This window comes from Diorhabda sublineata, chromosome 2 (assembly GCF_026230105.1).
Source record: "Diorhabda sublineata isolate icDioSubl1.1 chromosome 2, icDioSubl1.1, whole genome shotgun sequence".
NCBI lineage: Eukaryota > Metazoa > Arthropoda > Insecta > Coleoptera > Chrysomelidae > Diorhabda > Diorhabda sublineata.
The window spans coordinates 38277178-38300952 of NC_079475.1; the positions used below are offsets into that span (position 1 = coordinate 38277178).

General features: G+C 34.5%; 1 protein-coding gene across 19 annotated transcripts in view; it reads left to right on the forward strand.

Annotated features, from left to right (window-relative positions):
- The window catches only part of LOC130440507 (cAMP-specific 3',5'-cyclic phosphodiesterase), a 266092-nt gene that overhangs the window by 68940 nt on the left and 173377 nt on the right, over positions 1 to 23775 (forward strand). Inside the window, exons 1-2 of one of the 19 annotated variants that reach the window (XM_056773706.1) lie at positions 7512 to 7640; positions 17015 to 17352. The exons of 15 other annotated variants lie outside the window; for them this stretch is intronic. In XM_056773706.1, the coding sequence (XP_056629684.1) occupies positions 17237 to 17352 (116 nt within the window). In that variant the 5' untranslated portion in view covers positions 7512 to 7640; positions 17015 to 17236. Of the gene's footprint in view, positions 1 to 7511; positions 7641 to 17014; positions 17353 to 23775 lie in introns of those variants that run through there. 3 more of the 19 variants (XM_056773708.1, XM_056773707.1, XM_056773717.1) reach the window with 3 other exon arrangements.

The following is a 23775-nucleotide window of genomic DNA, read 5'->3' on the forward strand; positions in this document are numbered from 1 at the left end:
TACCGAGTAAAGCGATTTCTTTTTGTTTCCAACATCATTACACCAGTAATTTTAACTAAGTTGGGAGGTTAACTGTTTACCTTAAGTCTTTGAAGACGATAATTTGGTTATCGAAACGCGCGTCAGACAGTGTAATTGTGAGTGTTGGTGTAGTAGTAGTGTAAATAGTAATAGAACTGAATCTGTTGTAGCATAGAAACCTGATTTCGAGAGAATTGCATCTTAGTATCAAAATGTGTCGAGCAACGCGCGGTGAATAACTAATTGCGTTAAATAGACTTGAGCCGCAAGCAAATTCAGACGATTAATGATTTTTTTGTTGTTTTTGTTCTAAATTTTACTAACAGAGATTCAGTAGAAAATCTACAATAGAATAAACGTCGTAGTAAACAAAAATATCGAACAACAACTGAATTTTTGAAGGAGTTGGGTCGAAACTAAGAAACTAAAACGATTATTCACCACAAAGTCAGACAGACCTGAATCTGCTGTAGCATAGAAACCTGATTTCGAGAGAATTGCATCTTAGTATCAAAATGTGTCGAGCAACGCGCGGTGAATAACTAATTGCGTTAAATAGACTTGAGCCGCAAGCAAATTCAGACGATTAATGATTTTTTTGTTGTTTTTGTTCTAAATTTTACTAACAGAGATTCAGTAGAAAATCTACAATAGAATAAACGTCGTAGTAAACAAAAATATCGAACAACAACTGAATTTTTGAAGGAGTTGGGTCGAAACTAAGAAACTAAAACGATTATTCACCATAAAGTCAGATAGAACTGAATCTGTTGTAACATAGAAACCTGATTTCGAGAGAATTGCATCTTAGTATCAAAATGTGTCGAGCAACGCGCGGTGAATAACTAATTGCGTTAAATAGACATGAGCCGCAAGCAAATTCAGACGATTAATGATTTTTTTGTTGATTTTGTTCTAAATTTCACTTTAATTTTTACTAACAGAGATTCAGTAGAAAATCTACAATAGAATAAACGTCATAGTAAACAAAAATATCGAACAACAACTGAATTTTTGAAGGAGTTGGGTCGAAACTAAGAAACTAAAACGATTATTCACCACAAAGTCAGACAGACCTGAATCTGCTGTAGCATAGAAACCTGATTTCGAGAGAATTGCATCTTAGTATCAAAATGTGTCGAGCAACGCGCGGTGAATAACTAATTGCGTTAAATAGACTTGAGCCGCAAGCAAATTCAGACGATTAATGATTTTTTTGTTGTTTTTGTTCTAAATTTTACTAACAGAGATTCAGTAGAAAATCTACAATAGAATAAACGTCGTAGTAAACAAAAATATCGAACAACAACTGAATTTTTGAAGGAGTTGGGTCGAAACTAAGAAACTAAAACGATTATTCACCATAAAGTCAGATAGAACTGAATCTGTTGTAACATAGAAACCTGATTTCGAGAGAATTGCATCTTAGTATCAAAATGTGTCGAGCAACGCGCGGTGAATAACTAATTGCGTTAAATAGACATGAGCCGCAAGCAAATTCAGACGATTAATGATTTTTTTGTTGATTTTGTTCTAAATTTCACTTTAATTTTTACTAACAGAGATTCAGTAGAAAATCTACAATAGAATAAACGTCATAGTAAACAAAAATATCGAACAACAACTGAATTTTTGAAGGAGTTGGGTCGAAACTAAGAAACTAAAACGATTATTCACCACAAAGTCAGACAGACCTGAATCTGCTGTAGCATAGAAACCTGATTTCGAGAGAATTGCATCTTAGTATCAAAATGTGTCGAGCAACGCGCGGTGAATAACTAATTGCGTTAAATAGACTTGAGCCGCAAGCAAATTCAGACGATTAATGATTTTTTTGTTGTTTTTGTTCTAAATTTTACTAACAGAGATTCAGTAGAAAATCTACAATAGAATAAACGTCGTAGTAAACAAAAATATCGAACAACAACTGAATTTTTGAAGGAGTTGGGTCGAAACTAAGAAACTAAAACGATTATTCACCATAAAGTCAGATAGAACTGAATCTGTTGTAACATAGAAACCTGATTTCGAGAGAATTGCATCTTAGTATCAAAATGTGTCGAGCAACGCGCGGTGAATAACTAATTGCGTTAAATAGACATGAGCCGCAAGCAAATTCAGACGATTAATGATTTTTTTGTTGATTTTGTTCTAAATTTCACTTTAATTTTTACTAACAGAGATTCAGTAGAAAATCTACAATAGAATAAACGTCATAGTAAACAAAAATATCGAACAACAACTGAATTTTTGAAGGAGTTGGGTCGAAACTAAGAAACTAAAACGATTATTCACCACAAAGTCAGACAGACCTGAATCTGCTGTAGCATAGAAACCTGATTTCGAGAGAATTGCATCTTAGTATCAAAATGTGTCGAGCAACGCGCGGTGAATAACTAATTGCGTTAAATAGACTTGAGCCGCAAGCAAATTCAGACGATTAATGATTTTTTTGTTGTTTTTGTTCTAAATTTTACTAACAGAGATTCAGTAGAAAATCTACAATAGAATAAACGTCGTAGTAAACAAAAATATCGAACAACAACTGAATTTTTGAAGGAGTTGGGTCGAAACTAAGAAACTAAAACGATTATTCACCATAAAGTCAGATAGAACTGAATCTGTTGTAACATAGAAACCTGATTTCGAGAGAATTGCATCTTAGTATCAAAATGTGTCGAGCAACGCGCGGTGAATAACTAATTGCGTTAAATAGACATGAGCCGCAAGCAAATTCAGACGATTAATGATTTTTTTGTTGATTTTGTTCTAAATTTCACTTTAATTTTTACTAACAGAGATTCAGTAGAAAATCTACAATAGAATAAACGTCATAGTAAACAAAAATATCGAACAACAACTGAATTTTTGAAGGAGTTGGGTCGAAACTAAGAAACTAAAACGATTATTCACCACAAAGTCAGACAGACCTGAATCTGCTGTAGCATAGAAACCTGATTTCGAGAGAATTGCATCTTAGTATCAAAATGTGTCGAGCAACGCGCGGTGAATAACTAATTGCGTTAAATAGACTTGAGCCGCAAGCAAATTCAGACGATTAATGATTTTTTTGTTGTTTTTGTTCTAAATTTTACTAACAGAGATTCAGTAGAAAATCTACAATAGAATAAACGTCGTAGTAAACAAAAATATCGAACAACAACTGAATTTTTGAAGGAGTTGGGTCGAAACTAAGAAACTAAAACGATTATTCACCATAAAGTCAGATAGAACTGAATCTGTTGTAACATAGAAACCTGATTTCGAGATAATTGCATCTTAGTATCAAAATGTGTCGAGCAACGCGCGGTGAATAACTAATTGCGTTAAATAGACATGAGCCGCAAGCAAATTCAGACGATTAATGATTTTTTTGTTGTTTTTGTTCTAAATTTCACTTTAATTTTTACTAACAGAGATTCAGTAGAAAATCTACAATAGAATAAACGTCATAGTAAACAAAAATATCGAACAACAACTGAATTTTTGAAGGAGTTGGGTCGAAACTAAGAAACTAAAACGATTATTCACCACAAAGTCAGACAGACCTGAATCTGCTGTAGCATAGAAACCTGATTTCGAGAGAATTGCATCTTAGTATCAAAATGTGTCGAGCAACGCGCGGTGAATAACTAATTGCGTTAAATAGACTTGAGCCGCAAGCAAATTTAGACGATTAATGATTTTTTTGTTGTTTTTGTTCTAAATTTCACTTTAATTTTTACTAACAGAGATTCAGTAGAAAATCTACAATAGAATAAACGTCATAGTAAACAAAAATATCGAACAACAACTGAATTTTTGAAGGAGTTGGGTCGAAACTAAGAAACTAAAACGATTATTCACCACAAAGTCAGACAGACCTGAATCTGCTGTAGCATAGAAACCTGATTTCGAGAGAATTGCATCTTAGTATCAAAATGTGTCGAGCAACGCGAGGTGAATAACTAATTGCGTTAAATAGACTTGAGCCGCAAGCAAATTTAGACGATTAATGATTTTTTTGTTGTTTTTGTTCTAAATTTCACTTTAATTTTTACTAACAGAGATTCAGTAGAAAATCTACAATAGAATAAACGTCATAGTAAACAAAAATATCGAACAACAACTGAATTTTTGAAGGAGTTGGGTCGAAACTAAGAAACTAAAACGATTATTCACCACAAAGTCAGACAGACCTGAATCTGCTGTAGCATAGAAACCTGATTTCGAGAGAATTGCATCTTAGTATCAAAATGTGTCGAGCAACGCGCGGTGAATAACTAATTGCGTTAAATAGACTTGAGCCGCAAGCAAATTTAGACGATTAATGATTTTTTTGTTGTTTTTGTTCTAAATTTCACTTTAATTTTTACTAACAGAGATTCAGTAGAAAATCTACAATAGAATAAACGTCATAGTAAACAAAAATATCGAACAACAACTGAATTTTTGAAGGAGTTGGGTCGAAACTAAGAAACTAAAACGATTATTCACCACAAAGTCAGACAGACCTGAATCTGCTGTAGCATAGAAACCTGATTTCGAGAGAATTGCATCTTAGTATCAAAATGTGTCGAGCAACGCGCGGTGAATAACTAATTGCGTTAAATAGACATGAGCCGCAAGCAAAAATTCAGACGATTAATGATTTTTTGGTTGTTTTTGTTCTAAATTTTACTAACAGAGATTCAGTAGAAAATCTACAATAGAATAAACGTCATAGTAAACAAAAATATCGAACAACAACTGAATTTTTGAAGGAGTTGGGTCGAAACTAAGAAACTAAAACGATTATTCACCATAAAGTCAGATAGAACTGAATCTGTTGTAACATAGAAACTTAATTTCGAGAGAGTTGTATCTTAGTATCAAAATGTGTCGAGCAACGCGCGGTGAATAACTAATTGCGTTAAATAGACTTGAGCCGCAAGCAAATTCAGACGATTAAAGATAACCAATTGCGTTTAAAACGGCCCAACGCAAATTCATCGAAGTTTGTAAAACCAGGAAACATATAAAATTACCGAGATTTTTAATTAGGTGATGTTTATTTTTTGCTCCACAATTCCCCTGAATAATTATGTAGGTGTTTACTTCCATAGCGCACGTTCATAATTGATGAACTGAATACTGAACGAGACCCAGCAGATGAAAACATGAAACTGTGTAGGTTAAAGCTCTAAACGCATTATATTATAACTGGAATTAATTTTCCGATAATATGGTTTATTAAACAGGTATAGAGCTTTGAAATTTCCGAAGTGGCTTTCATCAAATTCTACGAAATAATCTCGTAAAAGGTTTTAGGAGTTTTGTTTAAATATCTACGAGGTACGAAACTGGTGATATAAAATATTTTATTTTGATATTTTTTATATTTATTTATGCCAAGCTTGTTTCTGTCAATTATCTCTTCCAATAAGTTTGAGTCATTTTCGATCGGACTCAAAGTGTCGATAAAAATATTTTTGCGAGCTTTTTGTGGTTAAAATATGAGGATTTTCTGCACGCACTTTTCCCATATTAAAATTTTCATATAAAATTTGCTGCACACATTTTTTTTGAATTCTTTTAGATTCAGCAATCGCACGACGGTCACATCGAACAAGATTACTGAATTTTTCGATATTGTCATGAGTTTTTGACGTGGAATAGAGACCTTAACGTGATTCATTGTCTCTAAAAAGTTTAAACCACTCACCACGCGACAAACATTCATTGCCATATACTAGTTTCAATAAATTATAGAATTTATTAGCAGTTTTTCCCACTTTCATGTGAAATTTCACAACAATCTGATGCTCTATTTCTAAATCGATCGTTTTACGGCATAATACAAAAGCTGTCCCTATACAAACGTAAGCCACGGCTACACTGGTTTGTCTACAGACACGGTCGGCATTGCATTCGAAAGAGTAAACTTCAGGTTGAACAGCCTACAGTCGCTAACATTTAGCGCATGCTTACTTTTTCTGTATCAGCGCTATTCTCGTTACTTGATAGCCACACCAAGTATAGAGATGAGATTCCACTATACGTCACTGTTACGTAACTGTTACAGACCGGTTTCGATCTTCTTAGATCTCATCAGCATAATACATAATTGATAATCATTAATCCCACTCAAAATACTAAGGAGATTAGATTGCGTGAAAAGTAGACTTTGAAAAGTATCTAGACCTGTTTGACGGTTCACTTTTTTGGGTCTTTGTCTATGGACAGTCTCGCACTCACAGAGCAGAAGCTCGAATGTTTCATTTGGTTCTAGAAACGACAAGAGTCGTCGGGAATATCTCCGAAGCTCTTCAGACAGTAATTCCTCGGGCAGAGCGCGCCAGTAAATTTTCTCAACTCATTTCTGTTTAATAAAGTCTCTGCCAGTCAGACAGTGTAATTGTGAGTGTTGGTGTAGTGGTGGTTTAAACAGTGTGTTGAGTATGAACACCGACGGTGCCAGAAATTCCAACCTGACACATTACTTGTCAATATTATCTTGTCTTGTCAACACTCCTTTAATATGCTGGCTCAGAGTTGTAGAGACATGAATTCTGATGTATTTGCACGATTTATTGACTATAAAAAAGCTTTTGACTTGATGATCACAACCGGATTTTACTGGCACCAAATAGCAACAGTCAAAATCGAAGGGTCCACATCAGAAGAGATGGCAATAAGAAGAGGCAGCGAAGCCCTCGAGAATACAACTGCAGGCATAAAGATGAATGGAAACATTATAAAAAATCTTGGTTACGCAAATGATACTGTGGTAGTGGCCAGTAACCTACCAGAACTTCAATCTCTAGTGGACGTTATTGTAAAATATACAGAGGGCCACCCTAAGACGCCATGGAGAGATCATTGAACAAGTGTCATCTCTAAGATACCTGGACACGCTCGTCGAACCAGCAATGCGACCCAAAACTCGAAATCAGATCAAGAATTGAGGAAGCGCGGAAAGCTCTGAACAAACTTCTGGCAAACCGCAACCTCAGCCTGGAACTCCGGACCAGAATGCTTCGCTGTTACATATTGCCTGTTGTTCTGCACGGATGCGGCCACAGAGAAGAAAATTGACTTGGACGGAACATAAGACAAACATAGAGGTTTTACAGCAAATGGGTAAATTCTCACGACAATCAAGGGGACGGGAGTTGGAGTACCTAGGACATAAAATGAGGTTCTCCGCCTGATAATAGAAGGGAAGATCGAAGGAAAACGGTCGGTGGGCCGAAGACAAAATTCAGAGCTGAAAACTTAATGATTCATTCGAATAAATTCTCAAATTCAATGAACACACGTACACAAAAAAAAATTGGCAAAACTCACCTATACGCGATGTTTTTTCAGATTGAATATGGCATTTTGTCAAGTATTCATCGTCGTTCACCATTCAGAACATGCGGCCTTAGACGTTGTGCCTTTTGTTGTAAACATTCTGTTTATTTTTGCCGCTCTACCGTTGGCGACAAACATATTTCTATTTTCAACGAGTCGGATCTTGGGAATCCAGTTCAAATGTGACTTTATAACATTACCAGGTTGATAGGATCGTTTCGAAAGCGGTGAAAAATTTCGGAAATAGTGATTTAAAGTGATAGTGATCGCGATTTTTTTCGTGTCGACCTCTTCTGACTAAAGTATAAAATCTGTGTTTAATTTTTCGTCATAAATATTGATTTAATAATAAACATTCACGGCTTTGCGTGTGCAATCTATGGAGTTTTTCAAATTGATAAAATAACGGTCTTGAATGGGGAAACTTAACAACTAATTTTTATAACGAAATCTAATCAAATATGTTGTCACAATTTAACTTTTTACGAGATATTTGACTGTATTTACAAAGTATCATATATTTGAAAGCAGTTCACCTTGTATATATCCCCAGTTTTTCATAAACTGTAATTACAAATACATATAATAAGATATCAAAAAAATTATAGAATAATCTACAATTTTTTAATAGATTTAATCTTAGAATGTCTATTTCCAAATATGTCTTTTGTACTAACAACTAGTGAGTATATACGAGGTCTGGCTATTAAATAACGAGACTTCGCGTCTAGAGGGCGCTCTAGACGGGCGGGGTATCTTGCCTATACACGTCACAAATCACGTTTCCGTTAAATTGAAAAAAACTTTGACTGAGTGCTATAAAGTGTTGCCGGAGGCCTATGGGGACAATTCTCTATCTCGTGCGCGTGTTTTTGAGTGGCGTAAACGCTTTAGGGAGGGCCGAGGGAGCAGTGAATATGACTCCGGAACCAGTGACCAAAATCAACCAAATTGTGTGAGCAGATCGTCCAATGAGAAACGGTTACACGCGGAATTACACATGACAAAAGTCTGTGCGAAGTTGATGCCAAAAAATCTGACTCCTGACCAAAAGATCTTGCGTCAACGGGTCTGCTCAGATTTCCTTTAAAGGTTAGAGAAAGATCTGCTTTGAAAGGGACCCGATTTGATGCGATGGAAGCAGTAAAGCAGAGCTCCTAAAGGTCCTCACCAAAGAAAACTTCCAGCACTGCTTCGATCAATGGAAAAAAACGTATGGAAAGGTGTGTGGTGAGGGGAAGGGAGGGTAATGAAGGGGAGCTTTCCAATGTAGAATAATTTTCATAATAAAACCCTTTTTCGGAACCAGTCTCGTTATTTAATAGCCAGACCTCGTACTTTAACCTGCCACGGTGTATTACGAAATCTATTTTGTGTACAACCCTGTATACAATTACTGCATACAGGGTGAGGAACTTTACCATATGAAAATTCCCTCAGGGAGTATATCATGAGGCTACCAAAAAGTATCAACTCCTCTTCTTTATTAATATACAGGGTGTGTTGTGAAGCAGCAAAATATTTCGTGTTTTTTCACAATTTCTTCGTGATTTCTCCAATTTGTTTTTCAATTTTGCCATGCCGATGTCGGGTAAATACATTACTTCAACCAACTTTAGACAAGCTGCATTCCGCCGTTGTTTGTCTCTACAAGCAGCTAAACATTACTCGCCCGAATTAAACTAAACAGAACACAACCAGCAGTTGTTAAATGGTTGTCAAATAAAGCAGGTATAAACCTTTAAAAACACCTTGTATTTTTAATTTAATTGGCTATGAAAGTGCTCGGAATAATTTGTAACGAAAACCGGAAAGAATAAATTCGTTTGTAGTGTGTGTATTTCGACCCTTTTCAAATTTAATTTAAATTTATTCGAGGAAACTACTCAACACTTCAGTCGTTGGCTGTTCTCCAGCTTTCTCTTACGAAATTCTTCATGAAAGCGGTCGGTACAGACGGACATCAACGTGGAAAGAAGTTGGATGTGAAATATTTTACCGGCATTAACAATATTACTGATACCCTTTTAGAAAGAAAAGCACCAGGCATTTCATTCCTTTCTTTTCCTATATTTTCTTTTTGTTGGGTATTTTTTGCAGCCTATAGGAAAAGCAAATTCTTATCGTCCTGGTAAAACGGTCCTGCTAATCTTCACGGACCTGTAGATCTCCATCAGTAGATAATTCATCAGCTAGATACCTAAGCTCCATGTTTCGAACCCAGTTCATTGAATCATCTCATATCTATGTCATCCATGTTTTCGGTAGATATGCCGCCAAGTGCCAACTTGGATCGTCTTCCAAACTTTTCACAGTGCACTTCTGTAGATGCATATAGCTAAGGATGTGTTGTACGGGTCTTAAGTTCCAAATGGATCGTTTTCCTTTGATTCCTCGATTCATCATCTTGTCTTCTTTATCTACGTAAGTGGTTCAGACGATTTTACTTTTACGTTGATGCTGATGCTTTAACCTTGTTGTGAGGTAGCTCCTGATGGCGATGGCGGAATAATTTGCTACAAGATGTTGGGGATATCGTTCGTAAAAGAGAACTGCTCCTTGTGGTGTTCAGATCTCGTCATATTGATCTTGTTTCGGAATGTGCTTTTCGGAAAGTTGGTGCCGGACGTTGTCGACATTGTAAACGATGGTTCTAATGGATTATTGTCTTCAAGATTTAATCTACGTTGTTCCAGTTGTTCAAATTTGTGTAACAGATGTTTATGAGTTGTAAATGATTTTATGTAGTGCAACCTCTCCGAAATTCCTTCCGTTATATAATCATCATTTCGAGATGTACACATCAAAGTTTATGTGAGAAGGAAAGATAGTAAACTTGCGTAATAAGAGACAGAACTATTGTCTGGATTGATTTCCAGTTGAGAGCCTTGATATATGAAAATAAATAAAATTTAATGGTTGGTAAATTTGCACGCAACTCATTTATTGAACATTTGGAGTATGTTCAATAGATTCAGCACTAGTTGTGATAAACTAATACACGCTGTTTGAAAACAGTTGAAACGTTATTTATTATTAATGTTAATCATTTTTACGATTTGATTTCGGAAGTGTTAAGTGATTCATATCCCATTCATATATTTTCTGTTTTACGAGAATTTTTCTTAGAATATAGCAGGCAATCTGTTTTTTTTTTTAATTTAAACAAACATAAACTCGCTATAACTAATCGTAAATTTTTTCTAATAATGACATTTAGAATATTTAATTAACAACTTGCTTTGCAATATGAATTAATGAATTAATAAATTATTTCGTCGTTGGTTGGTTTTTAAACTCTTTCCAATGGAAAATCGACTATTTTTTCAGTACTTTTTAGTTTAAACAGTTTACACAAGTCTCAAGGCCACTTGATATGATGCGCAGATGGAGTTCAGCTGATTAGTTAGGTGCAATTTTTATCGCGTGCAAATTGCAATTCTAGTCCCTTTTGGCGTAACAATTAGAGTCTGTCCACCCAACACCAAAAGCGAATTTACAGATATGTTGCCTCTACTCACTTTTAAACTTCTATACCGTAGTTCATAATTATTTAAATAACATTTTTTTTGTTGCTATTGTACACAGATCAATACATTTGCTATTTTAAAGTTTGAATAAACGTATTCTAAATGCAGTTCTGGCAAAACCAAAGATAGATTCCATCAATATACCGATAAAACTAAAAACCATTGAAGGTTTTAGTCATTGCTGATGATTGTGAAGATATTTTATTACTTTATCTCGGATGATTCTGAGTGTTTTTTTAATTTCTGGAGAGTTTTTTTGGATTACTAAAGAGATATTGGATGATTTTGAATGATCCCAGATGACTTTTTTATTAATTTGAAGCATTTTGGATGAATTTCACTGGTTTTTTTGTCACTTGACACGACTTCCAATTCATTTTAGATGATTTGGAATAATTATTTATGTTTTTGGATGACTGAATATTATTTTTGGATGACTAGGGGATATTTGAATGATTCCGAATGATTCCAAAGTTTTTGGAACAATTTGAATGGTATTTTCATTATTTGGGAGACTTTTAGGTGATTTTAGACGATTTTAAATGATTATGATTGTTTTTAATAACTGATTTAGATGATTTTGAATGATTGTGAGAAGTTTTGAATGACTGGACGGTATTTTTAAATAACTAGAGTTTTTGGAACAATTTGAACGGTGTTTTCATTACTTGGGAGACTTTTAGGTGATTTCAAATGATTATGAGTGTTTTTAATAACTGATTTAGATGATTTTGAATGATTGTGAGAAGTTTTGAATGACTGGACGGTATTTTTAAATAACTAGATTCCAAAAGGTTTCAGATAACTTTGGATGAATTTCACTGGTTTTGTTTGTCACTTGACAGACTTCCAATTCATTTTAGATGATTTGGAATAATTATTTGTGTTTCTGGATGACTGAATATTATTTTTGGATGACTAGGGGATATTTGAATGATTCCGAAACACTCCAGAGGCTTTTGAAAGTTTTTGGAACAATTTGAACGGTGTTTTCATTACTTGGGAGACTTTTAGGTGATTTCAAATGATTATGAGTGTTTTTAATAACTGATTTAGATGATTTTGAATGATTGTGAAAAGTTTTGAATGACTGGGCGGTATTTTTAAATAACTAGATTCCATAAGGTTTCAGATAACTTTGGATGAATTTCACTGGTTTTGTTTGTCACTTGACACGACTTCCAATTCATTTTAGATGATTTGGAATAATTATTTGTGTTTCTGGATGACTGAATATTATTTTTGGATGACTAGGGAATATTTGAATGATTCCGAAACACTCCAGAGGCTTTTGAAATTTTTTGGAACAATTTGAACGGTGTTTTCATTACTTGGGAGACTTTTAGGTGATTTCAAATGATTATGAGTGTTTTTAATAACTGATTTAGATGATTTTGAATGATTGTGAAAAGTTTTGAATGACTGGGCGGTATTTTTAAATAACTAGATTCCATAAGGTTTCAGATAACTTTGGATGAATTTCACTGGTTTTGTTTGTCACTTGACACGACTTCCAATTCATTTTAGATGATTTGGAATAATTATTTGTGTTTCTGGATGACTGAATATTATTTTTGGATGACTAGGGGATATTTGAATGATTCCGAAACACTCCAGAGGCTTTTGAAAGTTTTTGGAACAATTTGAACGGTGTTTTCATTACTTGGGAGACTTTTAGGTGATTTCAAATGATTATGAGTGTTTTTAATAACTGATTTAGATGATTTTGAATGATTGTGAGAAGTTTTGAATGACTGGACGGTATTTTTAAATAACTAGATTCCAAAAGGTTTCAGATAACTTTGGATGAATTTCACTGGTTTTGTTTGTCACTTGACAGACTTCCAATTCATTTTAGATGATTTGGAATAATTATTTGTGTTTCTGGATGACTGAATATTATTTTTGGATGACTAGGGGATATTTGAATGATTCCGAAACACTCCAGAGGCTTTTGAAAGTTTTTGGAACAATTTGAACGGTGTTTTCATTACTTGGGAGACTTTTAGGTGATTTCAAATGATTATGAGTGTTTTTAATAACTGATTTAGATGATTTTGAATGATTGTGAAAAGTTTTGAATGACTGGGCGGTATTTTTAAATAACTAGATTCCATAAGGTTTCAGATAACTTTGGATGAATTTCACTGGTTTTGTTTGTCACTTGACACGACTTCCAATTCATTTTAGATGATTTGGAATAATTATTTGTGTTTCTGGATGACTGAATATTATTTTTGGATGACTAGGGAATATTTGAATGATTCCGAAACACTCCAGAGGCTTTTGAAATTTTTTGGAACAATTTGAACGGTGTTTTCATTACTTGGGAGACTTTTAGGTGATTTCAAATGATTATGAGTGTTTTTAATAACTGTTTTAGATGATTTTGAATGATTGTGAAAAGTTTTGAATGACTGGACGGTATTTTTAAATAACTAGATTCCAAAAGGTTTCAGATAACTTTGGATGAATTTCACTGGTTTTGTTTGTCACTTGACACGACTTCCAATTCATTTTAGATGATTTGGAATAATTATTTGTGTTTCTGGATGACTGAATATTATTTTTGGATGACTAGGGTGGTTTTGAATGATTCCGAAAGACCCCAGAGGCTTTTGAAATTTTTTGGAACAATTTGAACGGTGTTTTCATTACTTGGGAGACTTTTAGGTGATTTCACATGACTTTAGATCATTTTGGATGATTGTGAGTGTTTTGTGATTTGTTTATTGAACTGTCCACGATATTCTCGGCATCCACATCTCGAAGGCTTCTGGTCTTTGTTCGTATACGTTGAGGATCCAACTTTGGCGACATAAATCAACATGTTTTGTAGATCTTACATGTTTTTGGCGAGAAGTAGACGTTTGAAAGGGGTGTCTCCGTCTGACACCTCGCTTGATTCATCAGAAAGTAAAAGGGGGATTTGTACAGATATAACATATTTAGAAACCACTTTTTTACCTAATTTTAACCCTTTTTTATTAATCAAAAATTGGTGAAGTACTAATTAGATTGGTTCTTAAGTCACTTTACATTTAGGAGGATTAGATATAGCTTTAATGATTTCTAAAAAGTGTAGAATTGTTATTGTACGGAAAATATTTCCCGAAGAACAATAAAATGCTTGCCAACGACTCGACTAATAACATTCAGCGTAACCTCCTTGCATTTCGGTGTATGAAAAAAATACAGTTTTTCGTATGGGGGACATCTTAATTTAGAAACAAATTCTATAATTAAATTTTTCAGATTAACGGAACATTCAACTTGAACACATTCCTCCGTACATTTGTAATCAAACAAATCATTAGAGTACAAAAACATACAAATCATGATACTGAAATATGTTGAAGATTTATCACTTTGATTGTCATGTTAATATATAAACTTTATGGTTTTTCTATCGATCAGAAATATTAATAATACTACTTGGTAATTACTCAAAATCAGTTTGTTTTCTTAGAAAAATCTTATATATTAAAAAAATTGATGATTTTCATTCCGAGTCCGTTCAGGCGTTCTACCCAACCGATTTGCTTGATTTTTTCTTTCAATGAAAGGTATTGATGCACAGATCAGCCATCAACCATCGGATTTCATCTAATTTTCACCATTCTCGAGTTATACTCAAATGCGATTTCCCCCTGTACATTACTTATGGGAGTTTTTCACATACACACATTCTATCATCAATATCTCAGGTTCTATTCAAGATAGGGACTTCGTTTTGGTTTAAGAACACTCACTGAAACACCTTCTTTCTTTTGAGTTTTTGAGCACTTAAATCGGTTGAGTTGGAGAGGAGCTAAGCGCGGACATTCAATGTGGAGTTATGGATTTTTGTGGGTTTTTGGCAATTTTTCTACATCCAAAGATCTATATCTCAGGTTCTAATATAGCTACAGAGTTAGTTTTGGTTTAAGAACACTCGCTGAAACACCTTCTTTCTTTTGAGTTTTTGAACACTTAAATCGGTTGAGTTGGAGAGGAGCTAGGCGCGGACATTCAATGTGGAGTTATGGATTTTTGTAGGTTTTTGGCAATTTTTCTACATTCAAAGATCTACATCTCAGGTTCTAATATAGCTACAGAGTTCGTTTTGGTTTGAGAACACTCGCTGAAACACCTTCTTTCTTTTGAGTTTTTGAACACTTAAATCGGTTGAGTTGGAGAGGAGCTAGGCGCAGACATTCAATGTGGAGTTATGGATTTTTGTGAGTTTTTGGCAATTTTTCTACAATCAAACATCCATATCTCAGGTTCTAATATAGCTACAGAGTTCGTTTTGGTTTAAGAACACTCGATGAAACACCTTCTTTCTTTTGAGTTTTTGAACACTTAAATCGGTTGAGTTGGAGAGGAGCTAGGCGCGGACATTCAATGTGGAGTTATGGATTTTTGTAGGTTTTTGGCAATTTTTCTACATTCAAAGATCTACATCTCAGGTTCTAATATAGCTACAGAGTTCGTTTTGGTTTGAGAACACTCGCTGAAACACCTTCTTTCTTTTGAGTTTTTGAACACTTAAATCGGTTGAGTTGGAGAGGAGCTAGGCGCGGACATTCAATGTGGAGTTATGGATTTTTGTAGGTTTTTGGCAATTTTTCTACATTCAAAGATTTATATCTCAGGTTCTAATATAGCTACAGAGTTCGTTTTGGTTTAAGAACACTCGCTGAAACACCTTCTGTCTTTTGAGTTTTTGAACACTTAAATCGGTTGAGTTGGAGAGGAGCTAGGCGCGGACATTCAATGTGGAGTTATGGATTTTTGTGGGTTTTTGGCAATTTTTCTACATTCAAAGATCTATATCTCAGGTTCTAATATAGCTACAGAGTTTGTTCTTTTCTATTATAATGATTTCTGATACTTATTTAATGGATTCGATGCGAGCGAAGCCGCTGGTAAAAGCTAGTATATATAAATTACATCTGTTCCATGTCGCCGTAATTTTTTTTAAGCTTAATTAAGAAGCTGTCATGATGAAGAACAGTCTTTCCTTATTTCGGTAAACAGAATCCATCGCTTATGAGATGTGCGTTTTCTATCTATCTAATGTATTCTCCATCTAATCTTTTCTTTCCACTTTTCCGATGTGTTCACTACGACACGGACTCCCGCGACTGTTAGAGACTCGTTTATATACTTCTTCTTCAAGTACCAAGTACTTGTACGTGTTTTCTTGTCCTAAACTTCTAATCTATTATCGGCACGACGAAAAATTCTTGCCGCACCCTGTATGCCTCACCAGTTTCTTATATTCCGTAGCCGGGAATGTAGTTTACGCCCTGTTCGATCTTTCCCGTCAGTATGAGCTTGAAAGTCGAATATCTCGGTCCTCGCAGGATGTTGTTCAATTACTGCGATCAGTTCTCTTTCCACACCCGCTCTCCTCAGTACTTCTTCATTCGTCATGTGCTCGGTCCTTAGAAGTCTGCGCAACAGCCACATTTCCATTGCTTCTATTCTGTTTAAGGATCTCACTTCCAGGGACCACGTCTACAAAAAGATTGGCCAAATATAACATTTTATCACCCTCAATCTTAGGGGGTCTTCTCGGCGGATTAGGAAGTTTGTAATAGCTGATTCTGCAATTGCTATCCGACTCTCTCTATGTTACTTTATATACGATATAATCAATTTCTAGAATGTTTGATATCTCTAATTTGTCCTGGATAAATAAAAAGTAGAAATTGACTCTATAAAGCCTCAACACCATATTGTAAACAGATTACAAAAACAATATAAAGAAAATATCGCCGTTTATATCGAAATCACAATGTAAATGGTCCTTCCGGGAATTGTATCCGTCAAATCTATCAACATAATACAACAGGACGGGCTTCACGGTCTATGTCTGTGTACAAGTTCGCTGGACATACAAAAATGAACTTTCTTTTGAGACACTTTGTATTTCTAATTACTTTTAACAATTTGATCACTTTGGCCCCACATCGTTTGCTCTTATTAATATTTCAAAATATTTCTTTTCATTCGATGGAAGATATTTAAGTACTTACGAGTTTTTTAGTTGAAAACTGATTGATTGAATTTGTTATTTGTTTGTTTCCTCATTCAATACCAAACCTCTCAAATGTAAAATTTATCTTATTAACATGAATAATGACAAATCTACTTAGATAGTACCCCTATTTGTACGGTACTTTTATGTTTGCTGTCAGTTTCTATTAAACTAACTTTTCAGTTATAGTAAATAGTTAAACTAATCGCTATACACAAAATGTGAAGTGCTACAATCGAATTGATGTAGTGAAGTGACTAATTGACAAATAAATGTTTGGTGTACATCGATAAACCCGGAAATATAATTCTGTTCAATACAGTTTTCGAAATTTTCCATTATGTCGGCGCAAAATCATAGAAAGAAGCATCGTGATGATTTCGCCGCTTTTGAACATCGAGTACTTCGAAGAAGAAGAGGTTGGACCGTAGTTATTGGACCTGAAGTTCAAAGAGGGTAAATCAAAACCAATTGTTATTTATTTTTTTGTTAACAAAGTTTAAATTCTCTTATTATTCATGGAAAACTTGAAATTGAGTTAAACGTAATAAAGATTAGACCGCCATTTTGAAATATTACAATTTTTGGTATCAATAAAATGTTTGTTAACAACTTTTCTCATCCTCCGTATCAGTAAAGTTGGTAGAGCAATATGAGCAGACAAAAAAAACAATAAGCTGCAGAATAGATGAATTTTTTGGAAACGTCACGAAAAAAATGACTTTTTCCAAGTTTTCTCGGCTACCATTCGCGAAAAATTATAGGCTCGTGTGAATAATAGTTCTAGACCACTAATTTCCGATAGTTATTGATATTCCAGATTCATCACTCTAAGATTGAATGAATTTTAAATGTAATAACTCTTTGATCATGTTTTAAATCAATATAACTGATCATGAAGAAACTTTTAATGAGGCTTTGTGTATAAAATTGTGATAATATAATGTACTTAATGATATAACTCAATCATTGTTATTCATTAATTTAGACAAAACAAATAATTTCAAAAAATTAAATATTTAAGGTTATACAAAATCATCGAAGTGAAACTGTCAACTGTCAAAATTGAAGTGGCTAGAATCACTCCAGAACGCTCCGAAAGTGTTTTGCAATACGGAACTGTCACTTTCACTACATAGAACACTCAAAACGCAACTTTCGGTATGTAAATGAATCCAGAACGAACAACTTTTAGATGGCGTCGTCTAAAAAATACTCTTCTTTATTAACCATACCGTTACAAAGTTATTTTGATTAATATACTTTTCCATTTTGCCTCTTATCCATTTTAAATCAATAATATTAACAACGTCGCGTATCTTGGTATCAGCAAATCCATCAATTTGACCAATTCTGGGTGTAGCTAAAGATTATTCGATCTTTCAGTCGCAAAAAAGACTGCTGACGTTGATGGGTTAAAATATGGGATTAGGCTAACATTGAAATGGACCTTCTGCTTCTTTTACTAACTACTCCGCTTAAACAGACGCAAAATTCGACTGACGAGTAGTATTTTAACCGAATACTGTCATTTAAGATTCCATCTTGGTGCTATAGGCATCGCAAACGATCCGGAATGTCACTGGTGTATACATAAAAAGAAAACTTCACATTACGTCATCAATGAATACCTAGCAATCACACGTGCGAGGTTTAAATAGTACCTGATCAGTTTTTCCAAGGAAATTAACCTGGTGTAGCGAGTTCCGAGTTGCCCTCTTTAGGGAGTTCCAAGTCATCGTTGCATGCAATTAACTTAACCCTCTACGATGTGCGTGGTAGCACGTTTTATTAGAAACCAACCAAACTACATTCCTTTACCTTTTCTAATGCGACGTCACATGGCGTGGTCCTCACACTCGTAGTTTTAAGTGAGGTATTCCACTCCACCAAGGTTGTTAATTTCCAAATCTATATTCGACATACATATTTATGTTTTTTGATAAAAGTTTGAGGTGAAATGTTCTCAATAATCTCAAAAATATCGGGCAGCCTTAAATTGGAAGTACTGCGACATTTTACCTCTCGTTTGACATAAAATTTCCTTACACTGTCGGTTCACTGTTTATGCTAAGCGAAACCTGTTTAAGGAATTCCTCATTTTTTAATGTGTATTTAGAATTCCAACAGTGTTTATGTTTGCTTTATATAAACAAAGTGAGCTAAGCGTTCAAAGTATATCTATTGTTTTCTTAAATAATTTAATCAAATAAAATGGTTAATACTCATTCAGTTAGTATTTCAAATCAAATATTGATTTGTTGATATTTCGTAATATTGTGTAATAAGCAGTTTGTGTAGCATATTTTTTTAAATTTCTTACATCAACCGTGTTGGTTATTAACATATATTTATCCTCGTCACAAAACTTTCCGAATACGGTGCTAATGTCGTTTTGAAAATTAGAATCGAGTCTCGGTCTTCCGGCCTTCCGAGTTATCCCTTCCTACTGGGTCATGTACAGTACAATAACATGATTTTCCATAGTAGGCTGTGCGCGAAGCAGCCTCTTCCATCACACCCGACTGTACGGGCGCAGCAGAGGATGGTTGGATGAGTGGTTGGAACAATATTAACAGTACGAAGAAGACGATGAAGAGAATATGGTGTTAGAAGACCTAGAATTAGAGTTAGAAGTTTTCTAATGTAGACTGTGCACGAAGCAGCCCCTTCCATCACACCCGACTGTACGGGCGCAGCAGAGGATGGTTGGATGAGTGGTTGGAACAATATTAACAGTACGAAGAAGACGATGAAGGGGATATGGTGTTAGAAGACCTAGAATTAGAGTTAGAAGTTTTCTAATGTAGACTGTGCACGAAGCAGCCCCTTCCATCACACCCGATTGTACGGGCGCAGCAGAGGATGGTTGGATGAGTGGTTGGACCAATATTAACAGTACGAAGAAGACGATGAAGAGGATATGGTGTTAGAACACCTAGAATTAGAGTTAGAAGTTTTCTATTGTAGACTGTGCACGAAGCAGCCCCTTCCATCACACCCGATTGTACGGGCGCAGCAGAGGATGGTTGGATGAGTGGTTGGACCAATATTAACAGTACGAAGAAGACGATGAAGAGGATATGGTGTTAGAAGACCTAGAATTAGAGTTAGAAGTTTTCTATTGTAGACTGTGCACGAAGCAGCCCCTTCCATCACACCCGACTGTACAGGCGCAGTAGAGGATGGTTGGATGAGTGGTTGGTCCGAGATTAACAGTATGAAGAAGACGATGAAGGGGATATGGTGTTAGAAGACCTAGAATTAGAGTTAGAAGTTTTCTAATGTAGACTGTGCACGAAGCAGCCCCTTCCATCACACCCGACTGTACGGGCGCAGCAGAGGATGGTTGGATGAGTGTTTGGACCAAGATTAACAGTATGAAGAAGACGATGAAGGGGATATGGTGTTAGAAGACCTAGAAACATCTACGTTGCTTTTACTTCTGAGGAAACTGCGACAAGAAAATGATAAACAAAAGAATATAACGACCTTTTTTACCAAAATCTAAGTTTGGTTTCATGGTTCACGGCATTGTACAGTATATGAGTATCTGTGGAAAGTTTTCAACGTCGTTTTTATCATTTTCCGTGTTATCCGACCTTAGTGCGGCCGGTTTAGGTCGGATAATTGAGACTCTGCTGTACCATGTTGTCTTTCTAGAAAGAGTACTGGCACTGAAAAAGAGTTACAACAAAACTTAATTACATAGAAAGATGTAATGGAAGAAAATGAACAGGAAGAAAATTAAGGAAATGATAATAAACAACTAGGGTTACGAAATGCACAAACATATAGAAGACGAAATAATTTTAGTACAATATTTAGGAATGGAACCACAAGCAGATGGGGACAAAAAGATGGAAATAAATAGGAGAATGGAAAATGCCAAGAAAGTATACTATGTTCTGGCCAATGGATTCATAAATGAGGGAGAAATGTCGAGGCAAACCGAAATGAAAGTATTTCGAACTATATGTAGGTTCATACTAACATATGACTGTGAATCAAGGGAAAAAGTAAAATACAAGATGAAATATTTGAGAAGAGGGGAAAAATTAGTGACAATAAAATATAGAATTACGAATGATAGTATTGGAGAAGGACTGCAAGTAATACAAGTCGCCGAATTCATTGAAAGATGATGATTGGGGGGAGGTTATTTACAGAGAATGAGCAATTCGAGGCTAGTAAAAAAAGTTGGGCAAGCCAAAGGACAAAAGGAACACGGTACGACGTGAGACAGTTTTGAGACAGAAAAAGCTGAAATGGATCGAAGTAAAGAAGGTAGATGTGGATAAGATAAAATGCACGAAAATTGTATACAATTGAGTTAAATATTGTAAATGTGAATTTTTGTATCCCTACGTTTGGGTTTTTTCGGATACGATCTTTTTAACTAAAATATTTTCAAAGATGGGCGGTTCTACTGACGTCGACTGTAACTTTGTTATTTTGAATTGAACACCCTGTATATTAATACATCTTTGAAATCAACGTAAAATTTTAGTATACTTTTGTCTGAAAACTTTTATCGAAAAATGAATACTTTTTGAGTTATTAATTATTTTGTAAAAAATTTGACAGTTGCAGACCCTTATATATTATTTTTTTACGTGGATACCCTTAAAGATATGAAAATGGTTTTTGTTCGGTTGCTTTTAGGAAGGTCAGACGTATTTGAAACTATGCTGAAAACTTTTTCATTTTATACAAGGTGTGTATAAAAAATGTTCAAAGTTTAACTTCATAAATATCAAATTTATTTATTTTTTGAAATAGAACCACCCGGTTTTTTCTATTTTAATGCATTCAGGGGTGAAAAATGAGGCAATATCGTGTATACATTCCTATACCTAAACCTTACCGTTATCCAGATATTAAAAGTTTTTTGTAAATTTTTAGAGATACAACTTCAAACACTTTTTATATACACCCTGTATGAAATGAAAGATTTTTCAACATAGATTCAAATACGTCTGATCTTACTGAAAACAACTGAACAAAAACCATTTTCATATCTTTAAGGGTATCCACGTAAAAAAATAATTTATAAGGGTCTGCAACTGTCAAATTTTTTACAAAAAAAATAATAACTCAAGAAGTATGCATTTTTCGAAAAAAGTTTGTAGACAAAAATATACTAAAATTTTACGTAGATTTCAAAAATGTATTATTATACAGGGTGTTCTATTCAAAATAACAAAGTTGCAGACGACCGGAAGTCAGCCATCTTTGAAAATGATTTAGGTTAAAAGATCGTATCCAAAAACCCAAAAGTACAAATTTTCATGATTTTACTATAAGTATTTTGCCATATACAGATAGTTTTAACTCTTCGTATAGAAGTTATATTATGAAAAAAGTTAAATTTTCATACGTTGGATAAGGTTAAATCGTTGTGAATGATTGATTAGTTTATGATTATACTTCTATACATATTTTTTATTGTACGTGTCCATAATTTCAGCCGAAAATGCGAAAATATATTAAAGTTAGTACACTTTGGTGTTTAATTTTGCCACAATCCCACATACCAGAAATCCCAACTTAACAATCCCACTACGAAAACGCTTACGTTACTCGGTTACAAGTTATACACAAAAGTTTCTTACTTTTACATAGTAAATATATGCGTAATTTTAGTGTGACCTTTTCTTAGTCTATTTACTATATGATTTGTTTTCGGCACCTGTTACATATTCGCGGCCATGTTTAATGTTTTTGCCACTCGCGTTTGTACTTAGATTATATTTGTCAATGGCGCCTGCGCATGCGTTTAGAGATTTTCAGTAAAATGACAGCCATTTTTCATAACTATCAATGAATGACAGTTTTCCATGGCAAATTCAGAGGAAAAGTTAAATAATTATGGGTACTCAACTATTCGGGGCCTTAGTATAGGAAAAACAACAGTTTGAGCCCCAAAACTGCAATACGTGATCATTAAATTGTTGTTTGTTTCATACTAACGCCTCCAATAACTCAATAACTAGTACACATACAGTTTTTGTCACTAAATAGTAGTTTTTGAATGACAATACCGTAAAATTTTGGACAACCGCATTAAAACGTATCAACTTGACTGACGACGAGCGTTCGGGACAGCCAAAAACTACAGAAGAATTATGTACATAGCATCTATCTGCGAGTTTTGTGCTGTCTTTGCTCAATTTGAACCAAAAGCGAATTCGAATGATCATTTCCCGGGTCTTATTGAATCGGCTTAAGCAAAATGAGTCGATTGATAATTGTATTAGAATGCATCAGATGTATCCTGTCGTCCTGTCGCAATTAGTTGATTGTGATTTCATACGTTATTAGATAAATTAAAAAGATTGTGTACATCGAGAATTCTGGTTTTCCGAAAAAATCTCATTAATAAATTAAATGTAACGTCGAGGGTGTTTCTAAAACATTGGGGTCTATCTGCGATGTACGCTTGGCTGGAGAATAAAACTTAATCGACCAATCATATTTGTGGACGTTTTAATTATTTGATTTATCTTTTGGTTCTACTTTGTTCCAACATTCTTACAATCCATTCATTTCGTACAAGGTTTTAATTTGGATGTGGGGATAAAATAAAATAAATCCGTGCATTTTTAGACAGCTTAACAAGTAAAGTAGGCTTTGACTTTGAGAATATTATCAATTTTTTCTTTGTCAGTTGTCAATTGTCAAATGTCATCACGTATAAGTTTAGTTTCAAGTGTGGAAAATCCAAGAGAACAAAAGAAACAACATCTGAATTTACGATATCTGTCGGCGTGTTCTTTCCATTAAAAGAAAGTCAGGATCAGGCAGGAAAGCAAAAAAAAATGCCAAAAAGGAAGAGATAAGCTTTGGTTGAAGCGGCTGAAGGAAAACTGGGAGTCA